The sequence below is a fragment of the Osmia bicornis genome, chromosome 5 (genome assembly GCF_907164935.1).
Source record: "Osmia bicornis bicornis chromosome 5, iOsmBic2.1, whole genome shotgun sequence".
Taxonomy (NCBI): Eukaryota; Metazoa; Arthropoda; class Insecta; order Hymenoptera; family Megachilidae; genus Osmia; species Osmia bicornis.
In genome coordinates this window covers 5,440,735-5,462,250 of record NC_060220.1, presented here as the reverse complement: position 1 = coordinate 5,462,250, position 21,516 = coordinate 5,440,735, and the positions used below count along the sequence as shown (strand labels likewise).

General features: G+C 35.5%; 3 protein-coding genes across 4 annotated transcripts in view; 1 reads left to right on the top strand and 2 right to left on the bottom strand.

Moving 5' to 3' along the window:
- The window catches only part of LOC114877926 (breast cancer anti-estrogen resistance protein 1), a 48,031-nt gene extending 41,132 nt beyond the window's left edge, over positions 1–6,899 (bottom strand). The window contains exon 1 of the mRNA XM_029191099.2: positions 6,518–6,899. Coding sequence (XP_029046932.1) covers positions 6,518–6,562 — 45 coding nt within the window. The 5' untranslated portion in view covers positions 6,563–6,899. The remainder of the gene's footprint in view (positions 1–6,517) is intronic.
- Positions 6,900–15,921: 9,022 nt separating this feature from the next.
- Positions 15,922–17,942, bottom strand: LOC114877921 (craniofacial development protein 1). Of its 2 annotated transcripts, none has more exons than XM_029191088.2 (3): positions 17,645–17,942; positions 16,922–17,306; positions 15,922–16,834 (listed from the first exon to the last, which is right to left on the bottom strand). In XM_029191088.2, the coding sequence occupies exons 2-3, from the start codon at positions 17,280–17,282 to the stop codon at positions 16,320–16,322; spliced, it is 876 nt and encodes a 291-aa protein (XP_029046921.1). In that variant the 5' UTR covers positions 17,283–17,306; positions 17,645–17,942; the 3' UTR covers positions 15,922–16,319. The 2 variants fall into 2 exon arrangements, with proteins under 2 accessions (XP_029046921.1, XP_046141947.1); XM_046285991.1 differs by having other exon boundaries at positions 15,922–16,831.
- Positions 17,943–19,234: 1,292 nt separating this feature from the next.
- Positions 19,235–20,849, top strand: LOC114877930 (transcription factor 21). Its single transcript, XM_029191108.2, has 3 exons — positions 19,235–19,324; positions 19,573–19,899; positions 20,478–20,849. The coding sequence occupies exons 2-3, from the start codon at positions 19,576–19,578 to the stop codon at positions 20,673–20,675; spliced, it is 522 nt and encodes a 173-aa protein (XP_029046941.1). The 5' UTR covers positions 19,235–19,324; positions 19,573–19,575; the 3' UTR covers positions 20,676–20,849.
- Positions 20,850–21,516: the final 667 nt, after the last annotated feature.

Sequence of the window (21,516 nt, the reverse complement as noted above, 5' to 3'; positions counted from 1 at the left end):
CACTTCCACTCGAAATTGCTTTCTAACATTCCTTTCATAATACAGGAAATGAATTTGTACAATGCAATGATTATTTAATTTTGCATTATATATAATTCCGAAATCATTCAAATTCTAAAATAGAATGAGATCCACGTCAATGGCAAAATAATTTTTTGCTCACAAAATCAATCAAACATAGATTGCACGTGGTTAAAAAATGGATATTACTGTAATCAACAAGGAATTCGAAAAAGTTACACGTTGCCTATTACTCCTCGTATATCATCATTGTAATCACCATTGCCCTTTGTCATTCATCAAGCGTAATGCCGTGTGTGGGTGAATGAATGAATGATGCACGAACGGACAGCAGTGTGGACACAAGGAAAGAATAAAAGTGGTACCGCGGAATTTTACGTGTAATCATGATCATGAATGAGAGCCGAACAAAGTCACGTACGCTTCACGATTCCGATAATTCGCCTGGTTTCCTCTTATTACAGGTGTAATATTCTGAGCACGGTCGTACGTGGACGCAGCCGATAAGCAATTCCTTCGGCACCGAAACGAAAAATATTTTGCCACTCTTCACACGTACGAATTGATTCGTGATTATGGCTCATAATTTAAGTTTATCGATACACGTGTCTTCTTAACGTGACCGTAACTTATAATTCCCACTTGTAGAAGTACATATGATGAATTAGTACGCTCTTTGGATATTACTCTTAACAGTGAAAGGGTTAAAATAAATGTTATTACTGCAGAAGAATGACAGAATAAAATATTTCTGTATTACGAGCAGCTGACACTAAAATCATGTTAATGTTTCAGCTGGAAAATTAATGGACAAACTTTGACGGTTTCGCGAAATTTACGACCCGCAAGCTACGCCAATGCTCGCATCAAGAAGACGGTACACGCTTGTATAAGTATAGATCGTAACGTTGAGAAGCACGCAGGAAATTGTCGCAGGGGTTAAGTGTCAATAAATAAAACGACTCGTCACGAGGCAATCAGGCTAAACTTTACGTTCTATTCTTCTTGATAGCATTTGTCTTTCTAGATGCCGAAATCAATTGAAGCGACAAACGTTTGATAACATTTCATCCTATTGCAGAATTTCTATTGCAACATTATTCTTTTACAGCATGCTAATAAAAGAAAACAGAATTTTCTTCAGAAACCCACTACTTCTTTCAGAGCGTAGGCATTCGAATGATCATGTTATTCGAGACCAATCAATTACGATTACGCTTTCAAAGAAGAGGATCGTATGATCTGTTGGGACAGAGTGTTACTACCTGCTGAAGTATAGAGTTACCTGTTCAATCAATCGTCTTTAGAGTATCATTGCTCGTATTACGTTTCGGAGTATAAACCTGTACTCAAGCATGAGACCTCGAATAATTTCAGTTATGCAGTACAGATAAAATTACACTCTTTGTATCGCATTGACGTACATACATACATTCCAAAGGTATTTCAATTTGAATGAAAATCCTTTGTTAAAATTCGAGCATGTTTTAATCGAGACACGTGCTACTTTTATTTCAATTTCGAGTGGGCACCCGCAGAATTGCTTTAATTCACAAGGATCTCGAATTTCCTGTTGGCCCGTATTATAAATTTGCCCGATATAAACGAGAAATTAATTTCAGCCTGCGTATATCGATAGACTAATATAGATCAATCGTAAATCAAACATACTTTCTAAACTCTCTCTTGCGTGCTAACACCTACCACTAACGTATCAGTTTCTGGAAACACAAAGTTGCATTTTTTCAAACTGATAATATTAGTTTTCCAGTGAAAGTGAAATATTAAATAGAACATATAAATGACCTGTTAACACTTAACGAATGGGCATGGAAGCATAAATGGAGCCTTTAGGTTGTCGAAAGTTTGGAAAAACGCGGTTCCTTCGAATACCTTCGAATAGAAGGAGCTTTCTGTTGGAGAGGAAGAATCTTGAAAAAGAATTTTATTAAAACTTCTCCCTGCGTTTCGCGGTCCGCGAACCCTGGCAAAAATATAAGTTCCGCGCGAGTGCGTTTCCTAACTTTGCAAGGGGATGCTGGAGAAAAGAAGTCGACTGAGACCTTTCCGAAGAAATCGTGGCAGAAAAGTCGGATGAACGGGGCTGAAAGTTCGCTAATTTCGTGGGGAAAATCGATTTCGTGCTCGCTCACTTTCACGAACCTTCTATTGTCGTGCACGCTCACGTATAATCGCAACGAAGCAAGGCTGTCCGACTACTTGTTGCTAACTAAACGGCGAAACGTTCGCGAGAACAATCGCAATGCTGCACAGGGTGTCCCGTGCGACTGGGATATATTGGGATGTAACCTTAGGGAGAGACCGGCAATCTCTTCCCGTCTCTCCCTGAGATATCTTTGAAACGCCTCCACTTCCGGAAGCGACACGTGTGGTAAATGATACTCCATTCGATATCACTTAATTTTCTTTAATGGCACTTTATTCTATTTCACGCCATTTTAGAACTACACCCATTAGAACTTGGCCCATTTGCATTGGACACCCTGTAAATATATCTCGCTAACAATGGCGCAACAAGCTTCTCTTCTGTTCAAGGTGCACGCACGATAGTAACGTTACCTTTGTTCTCTTATCGTCGTGACACGGTAATGCATGCCGGCAATAAATAAAACTGGCTTAAATCGTATCTACGCCGAGAACTCCTTGATTTTAATTGTACCCTAGCTTTCGGTACTACTCCATGATCAATTAATCGTGAACTCCAAAATGATCGCTCTTAGAGCACGGTTCTTCTTTCATTCCTTAATTGCTATTGTGTCTAGCGACGATATAATAAAAGTTGATTAATTAAAAGAAAAATATTCATTAGTAAATTGAAAAAAGATCCTTGCTTTTGCGAATTTTGCAAGATACACGTTTAAGATAGAAGTGAATATAAATTGCAACATGCCTCATTTCTTTGATGTTTTTTCTGTAGAATTTATTGATCGATGAGTAAACGTTTGTCTGTGCATTTCTCGGAAAATATAAAGCACTATAGGGAATAAAAAAATGGAGAACCAAGGGTGCGTTTGAAAGACGTCTACGGTGGTGGTATGTACGGGTTGCTTGCCCCGAGACCGATCGATTCCAGGCTTTTCCAGCTACCCCAACCTACTGAGTCCTTTCTACCCTGGTCAATGTCACGTTAGATTAGAAATCCACCCACGTTTTGCTCCAATACCGTGGAATTACCTTCTCCATAGAATTCTTTAATAAGTCTTTTCAGTTTTACAGAGGAAGATACTATCTACTTATTACTACAATCACACATATCAAACCAATTTCATTTAAAATGAACAGATAACTATGATTATCCAATATTTGAAAAGACGATTTCCTAAGGCCATTATTCCACTTAAGTATCATCTTACCATTTCTATGATGCTACCAGTTGGCTCTTTTACAAGATTAATTAACAATTGATCGGAATTTTAACTAATAAAAAGAAGATCTTGAAAGTGATCCGAGATAAAAGAAATGTATTATAATAGTACAACGATGTTGGAAAGGCAAGATCTTTCTGAAATGACTCAATCAAGAACATACAAGCTTGAAGTTCATAAGATGCATTCTTATGGACATTATATTTGCATTTCAAGAAAACTTCCAACCTACTTCCAACAAAGTTATGACGAATACATCTGACTAAGATTAAACGGAGAAACATCTTCAAATCAAATGAAAACCAGCTGGGATTGTAACTTTCAGCCAATTCTTCGAAACTAGGACAAACTTCTAAGTGGTTCGATACTTTCCAACTTTAAATCGATGATTTATGTGAATTTATAGCAAGCTCTAAGAATTGCATGAATTTCACATGTAGCTTTACATAAATGCGCTACGATTACGGTATTAATCCAATTCATTTTCCTGTGTAAGTGCTTATCAGTTATGCAAATTGCCTTTGTGCGATGTATGCAGTTTACGATTGCAACGCTTTTCAGTGACCGGCCGATAGAACTAAATATTTTACTTTCATAAGCGTTTTCAATTTATGAGAACGATGTATTCGATGGTGTTACACTTCCACGAATTAATACTTGATATATTAAGGATTAAATCGGCTAGAGGGTAAACCGTTCCTTTATTTTGAAAACAAACTGTTTATGGACACAGAGCGTGTGTCCCGTTTGCCGTAGGCTTTCGAAACAATCGATAAGACGCGCCTTAAGAATTCTCTAACCAAGTACGTCACGCACCTTCCGAGAACGGTAAATCGGAACCAAGTAATTTCGGAAGTTCGACGAAATCCGCGAATGAATGGACCTGGTACGTCTAAGTGAAGTAGACGTTCGTTGAGTCAACGAAAATACCGGGATGACGCCACGAAAATGAATAGCTTCTGCGTAATTTTTGGAAACGATGTTATGGTACCGAACATGGTAGATTTTTATCAAGAAAATGACGAGGTAGTTTCACATTTAGACATTTAAAAATGAACGTAATTAGCAATGACTATGCTAATTAGAAGAATGAATACGACGAAGTATGAATCTACTTCCAGGTATGAATATGAAATACCTGAATATGGAGATGGTTTTGAATAAGATTCTAAGAAGATGAAAAATGAAAGAAGAGAGTAAACAACATTGAGGAAAGAACCGTGTACGTCACTGAAGCTGTAGGTCGTCTTCAAACAAATTATAATTCTTACTTTAATATGTGTATTTAGGTTAATTAAATTAAGAACATAATCTTTTTCTTATCATTTGTTACAGCAAAATCACAGACAATGAGATGTTATTTTTGTCTGCTTTGCGTTTTACAACTATAGTCTCCCGTAGCAGCGAAAGGGTTAAGCAGATGATTGTAAACCACTGTGATTGCCGACTACAATCGTGTTTTTGTAAGGAAAGGAAATTACGGAGAGATAAACGTTTATTGCAGGTAATACTGTTGATGGAATCACTAATACAGATGATTACGTTATGACTGAAATATGTTTACGTCTATTCCTGTTAACATAGTCGAGTGTAATCAATTATCTTACAGAATAGGCGCCAGACAAAGAATGATGGGAGATAATATAACGTAACTGATGCAATATATTGTAAAATAATAAGAATGAAATCAATAGTTTCAAGACTGATTGAAGCTATCCAGTAATTGAGTACAGAGATGATTAACGATCATAACACAATAAACATTACATGGTATTTTTTTGTAGAGAAGAAAATTATTAAAGAGATGAGAAATATATCTTAAGATCAAGCGTATTGATTATATTGATAATATTAAGTATATAAATTAATTCAGTGCCTTTAATATTATAGTTTCTTAATTATAATTTTGAATTTAAATATTTTCCCGTGCTTCCATGAATGTGAATAATTAAAGGTATTATAATTTTTTAAAAATAAATTTTTTATTAAAAAAGAAATTCACCGAATTAATTTGTACACCTCAATAAACATAAAGTCATGAATTTCATAATTAATGTTTTTCGTTTCTCATAAAACAATAACTTAAATATTTTTTCATTTTGATTGCGTTATAATTTCAAGCGCTCTACTAACCTTATTCTTACTTAACCTTAACCTTCACCTAAATTGTGACTATGTAATTGTAATAAATTAAATGCTAAGCATATTTTATTGAATATAAAATGTATAATTTATCAATTAGAAGCTGGATACCTACTGACGTCATATCAGAATATGCAAACAATTTGGCGGGCTTGTATATTCAAAATCATCCAATAGAATTTGATTAATTGACCCGGTTAACATTATCAATAACCCAACCTGTCATTCGACGCTAATTATCGTTAATGATTATGAAATTGAGAAGAATACGAGTGTGTGATATTGACACAGTGTGATGCGACACAAAGAACTTTCTGTTCCCACAAGACGATGTTCTTGAATCGACAACTACGGACCGCAAATATTTGTCTTTTCCACGCCATCTTGACAGGAGTGGCGCGCTGCTTCGACACCCCTATAGTACTGTTATAATGAGCATCGGTAATGCTAATGAATTTCAGCGGTTTTGTCTCAAGTGTTCCTAAGCAAATCGTATATTTCAAACAATCCTAGTACTACAATTATCACGTTCGGATTTCACATAAAATACAAGGTTATGCAAACGTGAAATCTCGCAATCGGTATCCGACGATTACCGCTCTGAACACTTTAGCGAATCATTAAAATCGAACGGTCACGTCGCTTTCACGGTGTTCATGCACAACCACGCGAAAGCCTCGGTTAAAAGACTTGGCGAGTCACGTCAAGACGGTCGAAAATTTTTTTTGCTGACTAAACGAGTTTCGGTTACGAAAAGATAAAGAAGCTCCAATTCGTCAGAGCACATAACTGGTAAGAAATTCGTGGAGAGCATAAACAAAACGCTCGCGTGTGACACAAACGGAACTGTCCGCTTTTTGCTGTCATACCGTGGTTAAATCGCTGACCGTATCGAAAGAAGCGAACTTTCTAGTTGAAGGTCACAACGCGAGAGTAAAATAATGAGTCGTACAAATTGTGTCACTTACCTGATTCAAAGTTGTAGGAATGATGTCAGGGGTCTGTGGTAACATTTTACCGGTGATCTGTAGTCGAGTGCCCCTCGAATCAAAACGATCTTGCCGCACACACGATCGGTAGCATAATATCCTGACGAGAGAACAGTGGAAAACACCTTGACAATATGCACACAGGAATCGATCACGAAGGACTCCGCACCAACTGTTTATCACTGACAAATCGTCTTGACACACTACTTCCTTGTTACCCGACAGTCTGTCCGACTTTTCAATAACGCAATAATCGATCGTTTTATCGACTGTTGTTTATAAAAATAAAAATACAATCGATTTTTTCCCGCATCGAAGGCGAAACGGTGAAACGAAATAACACACCTTCTCCCCTTGATGTTATGCGCGAGACTGACGGAACCGGGCGGTATAGCTGAGACCGAACGTAACCGAGCGGCGACGAAGATGGCCGAATACCTATCATTCACCGAACGCGCGCACACCATGGCATTTCTAAAATTTAATCACTATTGACTATCGATGAATAATTACTATATGAATTATCCGATTAAATTTACATAATTTATTGGTTGTTACACCATTTTTTTTTTAAATTTATTATGCTGGTAATATAAACCCCTCAATAAACTAAATTCAAAATTTTATATTATTATTATACACAAATTTTCAACATTATCTGACAATGAGCTTTATTATTTAATATATTTTTTATATTTAATTTATATTTAAACTAAAATTTATAAACTGCTATCTTTCCACGTAAATATACTAAATTTGCAAATGAAAATGTGTTCTATATTTCAATATACGGTCACAATTGTGCGTGAACATTTTATTCGACGAAATACGACTTCATTTCTGTGGGAGACTGCCATCAGGAGCTCATTTGTATTCACTGTGTAATGGTTGCCTCGCAAGACGCATAATAGTCGGACGTAACGAGTCGCTTTGCAAACGACAAATTCCTTTCTCTGACCGATTCTACCGTACTTGGAATTTAAACGCCACCTCCGCGAGACGGACCTTTGAAATTCACAGAAACCTTGTGGTAAGATCAAACACTCTTGCTGACATTACGAGGGGTCCATGTGAAAGCGATGAATTGAACAAAATGGAAGAACCAGTACCTGAAATCGGTGAAACAAAAGGGCTTAGTTAAAAATATCGGTTACGTCAACCAGACCTTCTGAAGACCGTGAACCATTATATTCTTCTTTTACTGTAATATATTCAGAAAAAAATAAAGAATATTATTGTTATTATTTTGTCTAATCTAAGAACCTGTTTTCCACATTTCCTTTCACACGAGCAAACAATACTTTCATGTAATACATTAAACATAATCGATACAAAAGATCAATTAATTGCAGAATCAGAACCGACTCTACTTCCGCGACTTTCTACGACCTACATTTTATCCCCGATAGAGAACCGTTTTATCCGCATCATCGAGCCAACGACTTCTGGAATAATTCAGCATCGAATTCCACGAAGGGGTTCCTCTTTAATTCCAATACCTCATTTACGTTTACATGCTTCGTAATAGCAGATACAGTAAGTGGTGGACGGCATCCACGGAAGAACTGGCGCCACGAAGACTCTGGAAGGCTATCCATAAAACATGCTCGTTCGAATGAGAAAAAAGGAAAAAGGATGAGATGAGGAAGCAAGATGGAAAGGGTGACTCTGATGAGAGAAACGAGACCGAACGTCTTCCCGCCACTTGTCTTCCGTCCTTCTAGCCACCAAGAAACGTTTAACTAAAGGGAGCGCCTTTACACGAAGGGTGTAACAGAGGGACACGAAGAAGAAAGGAAGATGGGTAAAGAAATTGAAGAGTGACGACTAATTCACAAGATTGATCGATCGTGTTGGAACATCTTTCAATTGGCAATGATCGATTTCTCAAGTAGACAAATTTTAATATTTCAAAGTATAATCTTCTCTAATGCAGATTATTTTCCAAACTAACAAGTTTTGAGAAAATCATAAAACAAATAAATAAAAGATCAACCTGAAAAATTAATTACCAGTATAATTATTCCTCTGAAAGGTGGCTTTTTTAGATCAAAAGAAAATAATGTAAAAAGGCAGTGATTTCAAAAGAAAGGAGAAAGCAAATGAACAGCCGCTTCATTAACGAAGAAAATCAAGCAGACGTCAAAAGGAGGAAGATTACGCACGTGAAGATCCAAATAGAAATACGATGCAACACGATGTACGGCAATTTAAACTTGTTTCCTTTAAAGCCAATGCCAATCCACGGCTTTTTGCGGATGTATCGTGCCGGGAAATAGATTCACAGAGTAGCGATCTTCGTTTTCTCGAACGTCTATAAAACATAACTGCTTAAGCGTTAACGAAGGGCAAGCACCGGTGACAGTGGAACGAGAAAAAGTCGCGGGCAGAACATCGAAAAGAAAAGCACGAAAAGGAGATATACGGGTTTCGTGATAAGAGAAAGAGGGATGTAGAATCTTCAAGGCATTCGTTTTACACGGAAATCGAGAAAGCCAAGGCAGGAGATTAATTTTATCGTAAAGCAGAAAGGAAACATAGGAGAAGCTGAGAGGATATTGAAAAAACATCTTGCGAATCTTCTTGGGTAATTGAAAGTTGGAAGCGTGAAATACAACTTCAATCGGCCAGTGTCAGAGGTCGTTAATCGATGCAATTATTTTGTTTCAATGACTCGAGGAATCGAGTAAAATAAACATAGCAAGTGCAGTCAATGGCGTAACTAATAATAAGACTTTTTTCTGGGGTGGACCAAGTCCCATGATAGAATGATTATACAATTTTATTTGTAAAATTGTAGAAATTAGCACTTAGAATCTAAACATTTTGGAATCTGAAATTTTTCAACCTTAAAATCATACGAATAGTGAGGAAGCTCTACGCTACCTCCTATCTAGTTACGCCAATGAATGCAGTATGTATTCATTTTGTAGCCATATATCAAGAGTAGAGAAGAATATAGCAAAAAAGAATCGAATGGTTGGTTCCACTTCGAATCTTCTTTTCATTTTCTTACTATGCTTTGCTTCGCATTAATTCGTGCCACGTTTCTTTCACATAATTGATCCACATACCGATGCAAGTGCTTTTAGACAGACGAGTGTTCGTCGGATTTTCGAGTGGACGTCTTCTTTTTACTTGGCCCTTTGAATAAACCAGCCCTGCCCATACTTCGATTCTACACTCTCTTATGACATAAACGGGAGCACTGTTCGGAGACGCTTTTAACATTATGATTTTCATCGAATTGAAATGTAACGCTTTGATAAATGAACTAGACAGTCGAGCTGGTTCTGATTTCATGTACTGACGTTGAAATGTTTCCTTTCGACAACTACTGTCGACGCGTGTTGTACGATATCTAAAAGGCTGTCAATGTAATCCATAAATCTGTTTAGTGATTTGATATTTTTGAATTTGGTATAAATAATTTTTAAAAAATTTTGAACGAGATGTCTTATAAATTTGTCCACCAAAGATTAATTGGATTCTCGTAAAATTTCATTCAATTTTATGGAACATAAAATACTTGTTATATGCTGTAATTACATACATACATACATATAGGTAGCGAAAAAAAGAAAATAGAGATAAGTTTTAATTCAGGGCTGCTCGGTTGGCACGCAAGGTAAAACCAGACGGTGGAATCCTGGTAGTGCGAATCAATCTTGTTGCTAGTTTCGTCTAGTCTGCTTCTGGTAAAAGGAATTCTTGAAATTTTATCAGTGGCGTGTTCAAGGGGTGTACTTTCATGAAATAGCTCCATATATAATTCGCAATAACAGAATATACTTATATCCATACGGAAACGTTTACCACGCTCGTGTTAATTGATATAGAGACAAGAAAATGAAATGTGAAATACAGGGTGTTTCAACAATCTTGGTCCAATTGAAAAGAGAGTTCATTTCTCCTGAGAAAATAAATTGAAAATATAGAATACAATTTTGTAGGTATCGTCTGAAAAAATTTCAATCTACGTCATTGTATTTTATTCTCAACCCCATGGAAAAAAATCTTAGAAACTGGAGTGAATTCTTGAGTGAATTCTTCTTCAAGGGAAGAGGGTAAAAATAGATCTTCCAGTTTTGCCTTGCAAATTCCTTGAGGTGCAACCGAAATTACGTTTACTGAGAGAAGTGTCTCTGATGGATGTACATAGAATTGATTATCTACCGTTTGTCGCCAATGTTCTGTATTTATAATTTTATAATTATAAACTTATAATTGTATATAATATACTAGCACTTCTTCGAGAGAAAAATACAAAATATAGTCCACCGTCTAAAAAGAACGTACGTCCATAAATGGCACTAATAAAACAAGTAACAAATAACCGTCATTTCCAGCATATATTTATTATAATTTCTTGCTGAATTGCACGGCTTCTTTACGTTGAAAATAATAGTCCTTTCGCAATTCGTTCCCATAAATTTGCTCTTGCTTGTTAGATTATTCACATAATCAGCCATATATGTAATTTCCTTCAGTCGTATACGCTTTTATTGACTTCCTTTCATAATTCATTCAATAAAACACGAAACAAGAGAAACTTCTTTTTGCTCTATAGATACTGTTACCCGATGAAAAGTTCTTTTCGTCGTAATTATCTTTTGGCGAGCACAAAGCTCTGTTTCTACTTGTCGAAGAAACGTAAAAGCTGCTAACAATGCGTGATAAAGTCTGCGTTACAGTTTATCCAATAGACGAGACAAAAGATATCGTTTCAAACGACTCCATTATTCCGCACGAAGCAATTGAAGGCTCGTTCCTCGACGTTTTAGAAACAGATGGTAATGGCTTTCGCGTAAAGCTTGCATGCCTCTTAATTATTAACACTCTATAACAATAGCAGCGATCAAATGCATTCGTGTACGCGTGCCTGCCGGCTTAATTTGCGTAAAACGTCCCGCGGTAATTGGTACGAGCACAAAACAGGTTTAAATTTAAACGTCCGTGCTTCGAACGTTTCGTTTTTACAAGAAATTTAATGAAAGAGGTGCAGAAAAGCGATGTAAAGATGCTTCAACAATGCTTGGAAAAGTGGAAGCTTTGGGGCTTTCAAAATTTTAGAAGTCTGAAACTTCGAAGCATTGCAAATCGACAAAGCTATAAACACACGAGGAATTGAACAGACAAAGTAATTGGATGTCATGGAATAAGTGGTTAGTCCAATCATCGAGCTAATCTTGCTGCCTGTACGTATGTATGTACATGATCATGTCGTGTGTCGAGCAGTCGGGAAAGTAACGAATGCACTCTCTCTGTACGAGAAGAGAGGTCCAAGTTGGCTCGAGGTGCTCTTGAACGAATGGAGGTTGCCGAACGAACGGCTGCAGAGATATTCCGGTTCGTGAATAAATTGCCGATGGCAAGGCCACAACTAACGGCCGCCAGTCTGGCGTCGATATTCCTGCTGCCGTTTTGCACACACGTCGAAACACGAATACGATGCACGCACCGTTCCTCCGGTTCACGCGTCTTCCTTCTTCGCCCTCTTTTTTATCATCATCGCGGCTAATTCCAAGATGCCTCGCGACTTTGCTTTACGACGCCCTTCACACCTCCAGCATCGCGATTCCGCTCGGTAGAAAAGTATCCTGTTGCCCCTTTTCCTTACGATTAAATGCAATTTCATATTTGAGTCAAGATTATCAACCAAAAGGGGCTTCGAAAATTTGATAGCCCCCCAGAAACCTTAATCCAGTCCTGTCTTCATTATAAAAATCAATTACAAATATCGCAATAATTTTTCAATCATTTATATTTTGAATAATATTCGATACAGCAAACCAGATATCTAATCAAACGATTGGTTTATGTTGAAATATGTATGTAGATAATTGTATTGACACGAACAGGCGTGATCAAATCACATGAAACTGATACGACTAAGCGTTTTCGCGATAATTGATCTCGAACTGTTCAAAAATAATTTCGACATGATCACCTGTCAAAGCAACACGCTTTCATAAAATCAATAGGTTACTCGGAAACTATATTTCAAACTAAAAACTACAAAAATGATAAATTGTAATTGATTAATCAGCATCAATAATGAACCACAGTAATTAGTACAATGAATAAATTGCCAGAGGAATATGTGTCTAAAACCAGAAAAAGAAGAAAATGTTGAAATCTATATGTCCTCCGATAGCAGGAGGTTAATGAAAAATCAATATAAGCAAGTAATAGTCTAATTATTTCATTAATTCCTAAAGATTGAAAATATTATTGGCTATTCTTTTCGTTCATATAGGTGAAATCAATATTCCACGTGAAGTAACAGAAAATGCGTAAGAAATGTTGCGATCCAGTATGTCCAGCAAATAGACAATTTGCATGGTACTTGCAACAAATTCTACATATATTGTAAATATTAATAAAAGATTTTCATCATGTATATATAACTACTTAGCACTAGCAGATCAAAGAGTAGATCGAAGAAACGAAAACTAGCATGTTACGAAGCTTGTCCGACTACTTCAAGAACTTCAACGAAGCCACGGAAAAGATGTGCAAAGTCGAAGAAGAGATCGAAGGAACAGAAAGTTAAAATTTGCAAAAAGTATTTTATACAATCTCTACGCGCTTATATCTTGGGAGCTAGATGCAATAAACCTAATTTTCAGCAAAAAATGTCGAGCTGCAAAATGGAACGTGGAAAGTTCAACGTCGATACATGTGCCAGAGAAAATATGGTGAGAGAGTGATAAATAAATTATAGTCTTTAGTACAGCCACTTACATACTTTGTGAGAAGTATCATCATTCGAAGTCACAGATCCTTTTCAACCTTGCATTCTTTAAACCCTCGTTCCCATGCCATTTCAATGAATCAGCAAATAGCTACCTAAGAAACATTTGGTATATCATTCACTATGCATAAACAAGGCAATAAAGTGTACAGTATAGCTCATAATTGTTCAAACAATGTTTTTAATAGACTGCGGATGTTTAGGCATTTATAGCATACTAAAGCTTGCAGAAAAATACGCAATCCATATGGTACGTAAAAGAATTTATTTGCAAAATATTTTTGACTTTTTTACTGCTAGAATCAATTTAGGTTTTCAAACTTTATATGGCAATCATGAAAGTAAAACTTGATCTTTAGCATTTTAGAATTTATTATTATAAGCCTATCTCAATGAATAATTTTGTAATAAAATTTAAATACATTAATTATTGCTATTTATGTATTCGTGACAGATTTCAACCATGGAAAGAATATTAAGTTTTTTGTATAGTCATAAGCCTTATAAATATGGAAATGATTTTACATAATAGAGAAAAAAAAATAGAATTTTTCAAATATTTAATTTTCTTACCATTTAAAATACGATCATAAATATTCTACTTTTTAATCGCAGCGTGAGGAGTACGGAGTCGATGAGATCATGTAGATCATGTAGATCCTGCCAGGATGCGCGACGTCCTAGAAGAATAACTTGCACTTGTCATCCGCGTCGAAGTATACCTTTAGAAAGGAAGAAAGAAAATAAATGTTGCCAGTTCAAAAAATGCAGACGGCAAACAAGGCAACTGATGCCACTTTGTATTTGTGTCAGAACATCCAGTTCAGAGAATTTCAGAAGCATACAGAGTTCCCCTTGTCCAGTTTTTTCTAAATACGGAGAATGTTGCTGCATAAGACATAGAGTACGTAATAAATAAATAATAATTACAAACAAAACAGATATTACAAACATCACGATGAGAAAGTATAAAATGAGATATTTATTTTAGAGAAAGCGAAGTTGTAAAGAAACGCCAGTTGCACCTCGAAGAGTGTCAGAACATAGAAAATCTTGCAAATGCCAGTACAATCCAACTTCGTTAAAGTAAAAATTAGAATTATTTAACTCGTTCGCTGCCAATCACTCAATATCGCGTGCTCGATCGTCAGCACTAAATATCCGATTACGCGATATCGCGGGCTACATAGTTAATCTTCAAACGTTGCGGCACAAAGCGATCGAACCTCTTCTGAAACACGGCAGCGAACGGTCTTTTAATACTGTAAAGAAAATAATATTTTTATGAATGACGCTTAGGACCCAGCAAAATGTATTCCTAAGGGGATTATCTTTCTTTGGTAGAAAGATACAGAAATTAAGACACCCATTTTCTAACAAGTCAGTAATATTATAATTATGATTAAAAACATATTTTTAGAGATATTTATAAATTACCTTTTGTTTTAGTCCAAGACCAAATCGACTACGTGTATGTAGATCGTGTCCTATTAATAAATGTTGCTCTAGAAGCGCTTTGAAGAGAAGAAATGATAACTTTCCAGTAAGTACATATTTCCAAAAAAATAAATATAAAAGAAATTAATATTCCTTTTTTGTACTTCAGGAGAGAAGGAAAGTAATGTTCTGCAAATAAAGGTAACAACGATGAATTGACCGATGTTTCTAGTGTTCTTTATGTATTTGCTTACAAAATCAGTGATAATTATTTTAAAAGATATTTTTGATTTACGAGCTAACGATACTTAATAATTAAGTAATATCAACATAAATTATAAAATGCTACATCATAAAGATAAGTGTTCAATGCAAAGAATTATTTATTACAGAACACTTAGCGAACTAAAGACTTGTTTCGTGGTAAAAAAAAAAGTATATCATCAAGCAAAGGACACAACATAAAACGACGAGAATAATAAAAATTTTAGTCGTTGCTTTTGGCCACGTATTTGTTGACCTTGTCACGATTATACAATGTTATAAAGCCAAAATACAATACATCAAGTTGAACATGAGATAGTTGTTAAACGTTATGATATTGGATAAACGTGAAGAAATCTCTTACATGTGTAAGAAACATATTTTACATGTATTTTAAAAATTGTAACCAGAATCTCCAAGATTTGAATGTATGCTACGCAGTTCACCAAAGTCCATAACTGCGACGCGCAGGTTGGAAGATGGTGGGGGAACGCAGCGAGCTCTCCACTAATCGCTTTCCACTTCGCCTGGGAGCATCGCCAATCAGGGCGAAGATGCGCACTGGAGATGCGCGAAGAACGAAAACTGGTCTTTTCGCAGTTATGGACTCTGGTGAACTGTGGTATAAACTGAAGGTGAGAATTATTAATAACTTTCACGTACTGCTGAAAAAATAAAAAATGGCTATGATAAACCTTCATCTGCGACAACAACCTACATGTTTACTTCGTATCTTACTTATATTTCAAATGACTCGCCCAAGGCAGTGATCGTAAACGAAACAAATGTCATGATTGTTTCTAAGACACATACTCATAAGTATATTCAGTCATCATTCAAACGGACTTTTATTAAATACCTACACTATTTATACTGGATAAATCGTCCTTTTTCCCACTGAAACGAAATAAAATCATTCTGGAGCTTGATTAAAATACATATATTGGTTTCTGAAGCATCAAGCTTCAAACATCCTGCTTCGATGCGAAGTTCTGTGATATAATGATTCGAGACAAAGCTCGTGGATGGTAAATTAAACTATTACATAACATACTGTATTATTCTCAATACATTGGAATGATCAGTCTCTTCTCACAGAATTGGCTTTCGACCACTTCGTAAATAAATCCGGCCAATTGTCAAGCCAAGCGAGGCAATCACATTTTCGTGTATGGTATGAGATATCGACGAAAGTTCCAGGAATTAGATTAAGTATGTGGTATAAGCGTCCAGAGCTAAGTCTAATAAAGTATTTCTCTTAGTACCATCTCTGAGTCTCATTGCTAAGGAAGATACACACACACACAGCGTTAAAGTGAAAATTCACCGTGAACTACGTCTGTTCGTATTACGCAACTGTTTTTCAATTTCGAACTGTCGTAGATCGGCTCTTTGTAAGAAGTCCTGGCGTTCTAAATACCCATCTTTGCCTTTATTATGGGTAGTAATCTCTTCCTCCAGATTTTCTTCTTTCTTATAATTATCCCAATCTAACTTGGATTTTTCTAGGGTACTAATCTTTGCCTTTTTCCCGATTTGAGTAAGAACTGAAGAAATACCTCCTAAACCAGCCCTTTTAAAACCTTTCCCTCTGCCAGACCCTTTTCCTGTAGGAGAAGCAGTGTTCCCACTTTTCTCCGAATTTTCTGCAGAAGAAAGAGTTAGTCTAGCTTCTGCTGAATCTATTGGCACTTCCTTTTCAACCTTCACTTCTTCACCAGCAAATTCAAAAACCTTAGTTATTTTAACTTTTTCTTCCACTTTTGGTTTTTCTAAGGGAGGGGATTTCTCTTTTGGTTTATTTATTGTGTCTTGTGGCTTGGATTTAGATCCAACTGCTGTAACAAAAAAGAAAATATAGATACATAAAGCACTATAAGAATATAATTAACTATTAATATATATTTTTAATTAAAATTGCATACCTGTATCTTTCATGAAATCAGCCCACAGTGAATCAGCTCTTTTCTTTTCTTCCTCTTCGGTACGTTCCTTTTTCTCTTTAGATTCTTTATTATCTTCCTCTTCATCCTTCTCATCATCTTCATTCTTCAAGTTCTTTCCTGCTGTTCTACGTCTTTTAGTCTTAGACTTTGTCACCTTGCCTCTCTTCTTCCCTTTCTTCTTTGTGGTTTCTCTTTTATTTTCATCATTCTCATCTTCAGGACCACTTTCAACATCACCTTCAGATTCTACTTCTGATACAGGTTCACTGTCTGCACCATCAGGAACATAATCTTCGTCGTCTTCATCAGAATCAGAAGGCAACTGATGTTCATCAGTCATATTCAGTTAAAGTTGATGAAATACCTGGAACATAATATAATACTTTAGTCATAAATCAATTGAATGTAATTAAAAAATTATTACTAGGTAACGCATTTCTTTCAAATCTATTGCTTATGATTCTATTATAACATTGATTATATTTATTATTTCCTTATATTGACATTTTAAATGAAAATTTAACAAACTTATTTGTTTCAAATTATTTCTCAAGTTTGCATTAAACAAACCAGACTGTATTTTAGATTACACCCAAACTAACTAGAAGTTCAGTATACAAATATTTCACCTAACCTCTTTAAAGAACACAATTCTACGAATAATTATAAGCTAACAGAATAAATAATCTGCTATTTTAATACCTATGTATTTTCTCCGAAAACACGACCTTCCGTACGAAAAATTCAGTGGTACGATCAACTGCTTTCCGGAACTTTCGTCAGAATATTTGAAACGTCCTTTTACTTTTATCGTTCGCCACTTATTCGTTATGTACTAATAATAAAGTTCGAATAGAAATCACTAATACTTTAAAGGTATACTGAAACAAACACCACTAAATGGAAGGAATTCGCAGAAATATTAACGAGCGAAGGATATGAATCGGATTGCGATTCGCAAATACTTTCGACCTACATCATCAGCCATTTTCGTTGTGCCTTGAGCGCCATCTTCAGAAGAACAATAAACTATATTGAATATTTGTGAAATAGCACATTGAAATGCATAAATTTTATATCAGAAATAATTTATTATATTTATCATTTAGTAGAATTTTTATAGTCTCTTTTTATAGAAACCATTAAGAATTATTTTAAAATCAAACCATCTCAATTTAAGTTAAACTAAAAAGTAAACTAATCATCACTATTAACTATATATCATATCAAAATTAATTAGTTCTATTATATTTCTAATATCTTTTAAAAATGTCCCAATATTTTAAGCCTTATATTTTCTTTCAACTGTAAAAAAAAAAGAATAAAATGGATACTAAAAAAAGTGGATAGTGTAAAGTGTAAATCAATATATTTTCTCAAAATTGGGTAATATATTAACTTTTCTGTTTTTGAGAATTTCACCCCATATAACAACTCATTTGTAACTATCTTGAGAATGGAACATGACCAATTACACGGAAAGGGATCGAATTACGGAGGAACTTTCACGAATTTGTCGAGCAATAAGTCATCAGCTCGTTCTTCAGGATGTTAAGTAGGATCACCGGGGTCACCGCAAGGACTTATGTTACAGGATCAATTTCGAATCCTCCTTTCAACGAAACGGATGACAGCCCATTCACAAGGATTTTAACCGGATTAATAGATCAAACCTTTCCTTTTTTTACACAAATTGTCTGAATGAAGAAAGTGAAAGAGAGTAGAAGATAAGAATGGAAAATAGTATAATTAATTTGCTAAATTACTTTATCTATATTGTTTATAATTAGACATACATATGTAGATTATTTCATATTATTAAATATTCCAGAAGAATTTTCTCTTAATTAAGAAATTAATTTTTCTTGTCAGAATTAAAAATGAAAGAAGGCTCTTTGTCAGATCTAAATCTAGAATAGTATTCCTTTTAATCAAAACACAATCTCAGGCAATAAAAAGTTGGAAGAACGTGGCGGATATCCGGAAGAAAAACATCTAGAGCAAAGGTCGATTCCGTCCCAAAAAAGCATTATTCGTGGAGTTACATCCCGAAGGAAGATAGCACTGGCAAGGATGGACCAGGTGGCTGCAGATGACGCAGAACCAAACGATTGGACGAGAAGCTCTCGGAAAAACGAAAGAGGAGGACGTGGCCAAGCCGAAGGAAGATGCTTTTGCTGTTCAGAAAGCTCCGCCCGAATTTTCAGGGCGTCTCAAAACTCCCTCTTCTCTGCCAATGCTCTTTTTCCTGCCTCTCCTCGTCATTCTCTTCTTGGTCCACACTTTTGACGTACAATTAGTTTCGCGTGAACATCGTGACCCATCGTTGCATTTCAACAATACGAGTTTAAAAAAAAAAAGAATCATTCAGAAAGTAACAAGGTCAGGTGCACCAACTTTGTCTTCAACCCTTAAAAAAGACCTTACGCTTTAACCATTCCCTCAACCCTATTTTCTATTATTCGCAAGTGAAGAAGAAGGAAAACTGTGACAAGTATTTCCTTTTAAGAAATATGGTTTTCTTTCAACTTTTTCTTTAGAAATATTTTGTGACACTACACGTAGAAGAGTTAAGGAAAATTAGTGTATATTGGCAGGTGTAACAATGAAGTGGGATTAAATAATTGCAGAAAATGCCAAGGAAGAGACGTGCTTCGACACCGATGTTGGAAGCTGACGAGGAGGAGTTCGGTTCGGAAGAAAAGTACAGCAAGGACGAATTAGACAACCGTGCACCGAGAAACGCAGCAAATGCGAGAGAACGCGCTCGGATGAGAGTTCTCAGCAAGGCATTTTGCAGATTAAAAACCACTTTGCCTTGGGTACCAGCTGATACGAAACTCAGCAAACTGGACACCCTTCGTCTTGCCGCTACTTACATCGCTCATCTTCGCGCAGTTCTCAGGGATGATGGGGATGCACATTCGGAGACGACTAGATCATTATCTCTTGCGCTGGTGAGTTTTAATCAGAGGATTGACAAAATAATGGGAACATTATAAAGTTTTTAAACCTTTCATTTTTGCTAAATCTTCTTTCAATATCGCTGAATCAGTTTATTAAAAAACTTTGAGAGTAACTAAATAAAAATTATTTTGTCTTGTACGATTGCAATTTCCCCTACTTTGTAAAATAACTGAGAATCCAGGTGGATTCAATCGGCGGCGCAGCCTCGTCTTTGCCGTCGCCTTCTCTGTTTACGTCTCTCCAGGTGGATCAAATCACTTTTAAACTTTCCACCCACCCTTTCCACCATTAATTCTAAGTTAGTTCCGTTATTTGAAGAACGGCGCCTTATTCATCTCCCATATATATCTTTTGTCTTCTTCAAGATCTACTAAAGTTAGCTTTGATAATAATTAAAGTATTAAAAAGAAATGACTAATATAAAACATCATTTATAGAAAATGTATTGTTTCAAAGCCTATACTAAAATCGTGAGCTATAAAGATGTAATAAGGATGAAATTTGAAAATGTTTGAAAATTAGAATCGTGATAATTATTAAATCTAATTTTCTTCATTTCTTTTAACAGTCATGGCCGTTTGCTCTTCAAGGAAGCAACGCTTCGATGTTGATGAACAACAGTTGCAACGTATCATCTTCAACGTCTTCGAGTTCTAATCAGTACCGTGGTCAGCAGGGAACCCATGAGATTCCAAATTTCCATCACCCTGGTCATCAAAGTATGTCAATGCGTCACAATCATGAGCCACAGCTCTCCTATTTCTAATGCCACTTTCAAACGAAAGGATTTGAGTCTATTATCGAAGCTCGAAGAAAAACATTCTATTCATAAGCAACTTTATCATCTATATTTATTTCAGAGTGCCTTATTATTCTACTATTTATTGATATATTAATTAATGATTTAAGAATTGCTACATTATAATAACTATTATTGTAACCAAAGCGTAAAAACTAGTCTAATAAAGTATTTCTATAATTCTATATTGAAATAATGCTTCCTTTGTTCTTTAAAATTAATACCTACAACATAAAAATTATTCCACGTATAGAAAATTTTATATAATCGAAAATCTGAAAAAATTTCATTGTATTTAATTCTAAAAATATTAATTATTCGGAAATGATCTAAGCGCGGCGGAGTGTTATTAGAAAAAATTCGTGCTGCTTCCGGAAAGGACGTGGTAAGGAGAGAAGGATAAAGAACGCCAAGTTAAATAAACAGTACGAAGGGCCTTTTGTGTAAACCTGAAACTAAAATAATACATCTCGTCCCATTTACAAATCGACCGAGGTTGAGGATATCGTTTAAGATCCTCACATGTCAATACAAACCATCTTTTAGGTTTTATGAATCATGTGTTTTTTCATATCTTTCGTCGAATCCTACACAAAAATAAAATATCTTCAATTCATTTTTAAAATAATAGATTACAAAAAAATGTTGGATCCATTTGTTATGCGGAAGGAGGCTGATAACATTTTTAGTCTTAACTTCCGAATTGCCAAAAATCCTTCTCGCAAATATTGTTCTTATGTAAAATGATGCTATTTATAAAATTTCAGCTAAATTGACAGGTTTTCAAAAATTTAACTTTTTTTAATGT

Excerpts from the sequence above, each read along its gene's own strand:
- LOC114877921 (XM_029191088.2), bottom strand. The coding sequence starts at position 17,282 with ATGACTGATGAACATCAGTTGCCTTCTGATTCTGATGAAGACGACGAA. Across the intron at positions 16,835-16,921 it reads TGATTTCATGAAAGATACAG|CAGTTGGATCTAAATCCAAG; the intron begins GTATGCAATTTT and ends TTTTTGTTACAG.
- LOC114877930 (XM_029191108.2), top strand. The coding sequence starts at position 19,576 with ATGCCAAGGAAGAGACGTGCTTCGACACCGATGTTGGAAGCTGACGAG. Across the intron at positions 19,900-20,477 it reads GATCATTATCTCTTGCGCTG|TCATGGCCGTTTGCTCTTCA; the intron begins GTGAGTTTTAAT and ends TTCTTTTAACAG.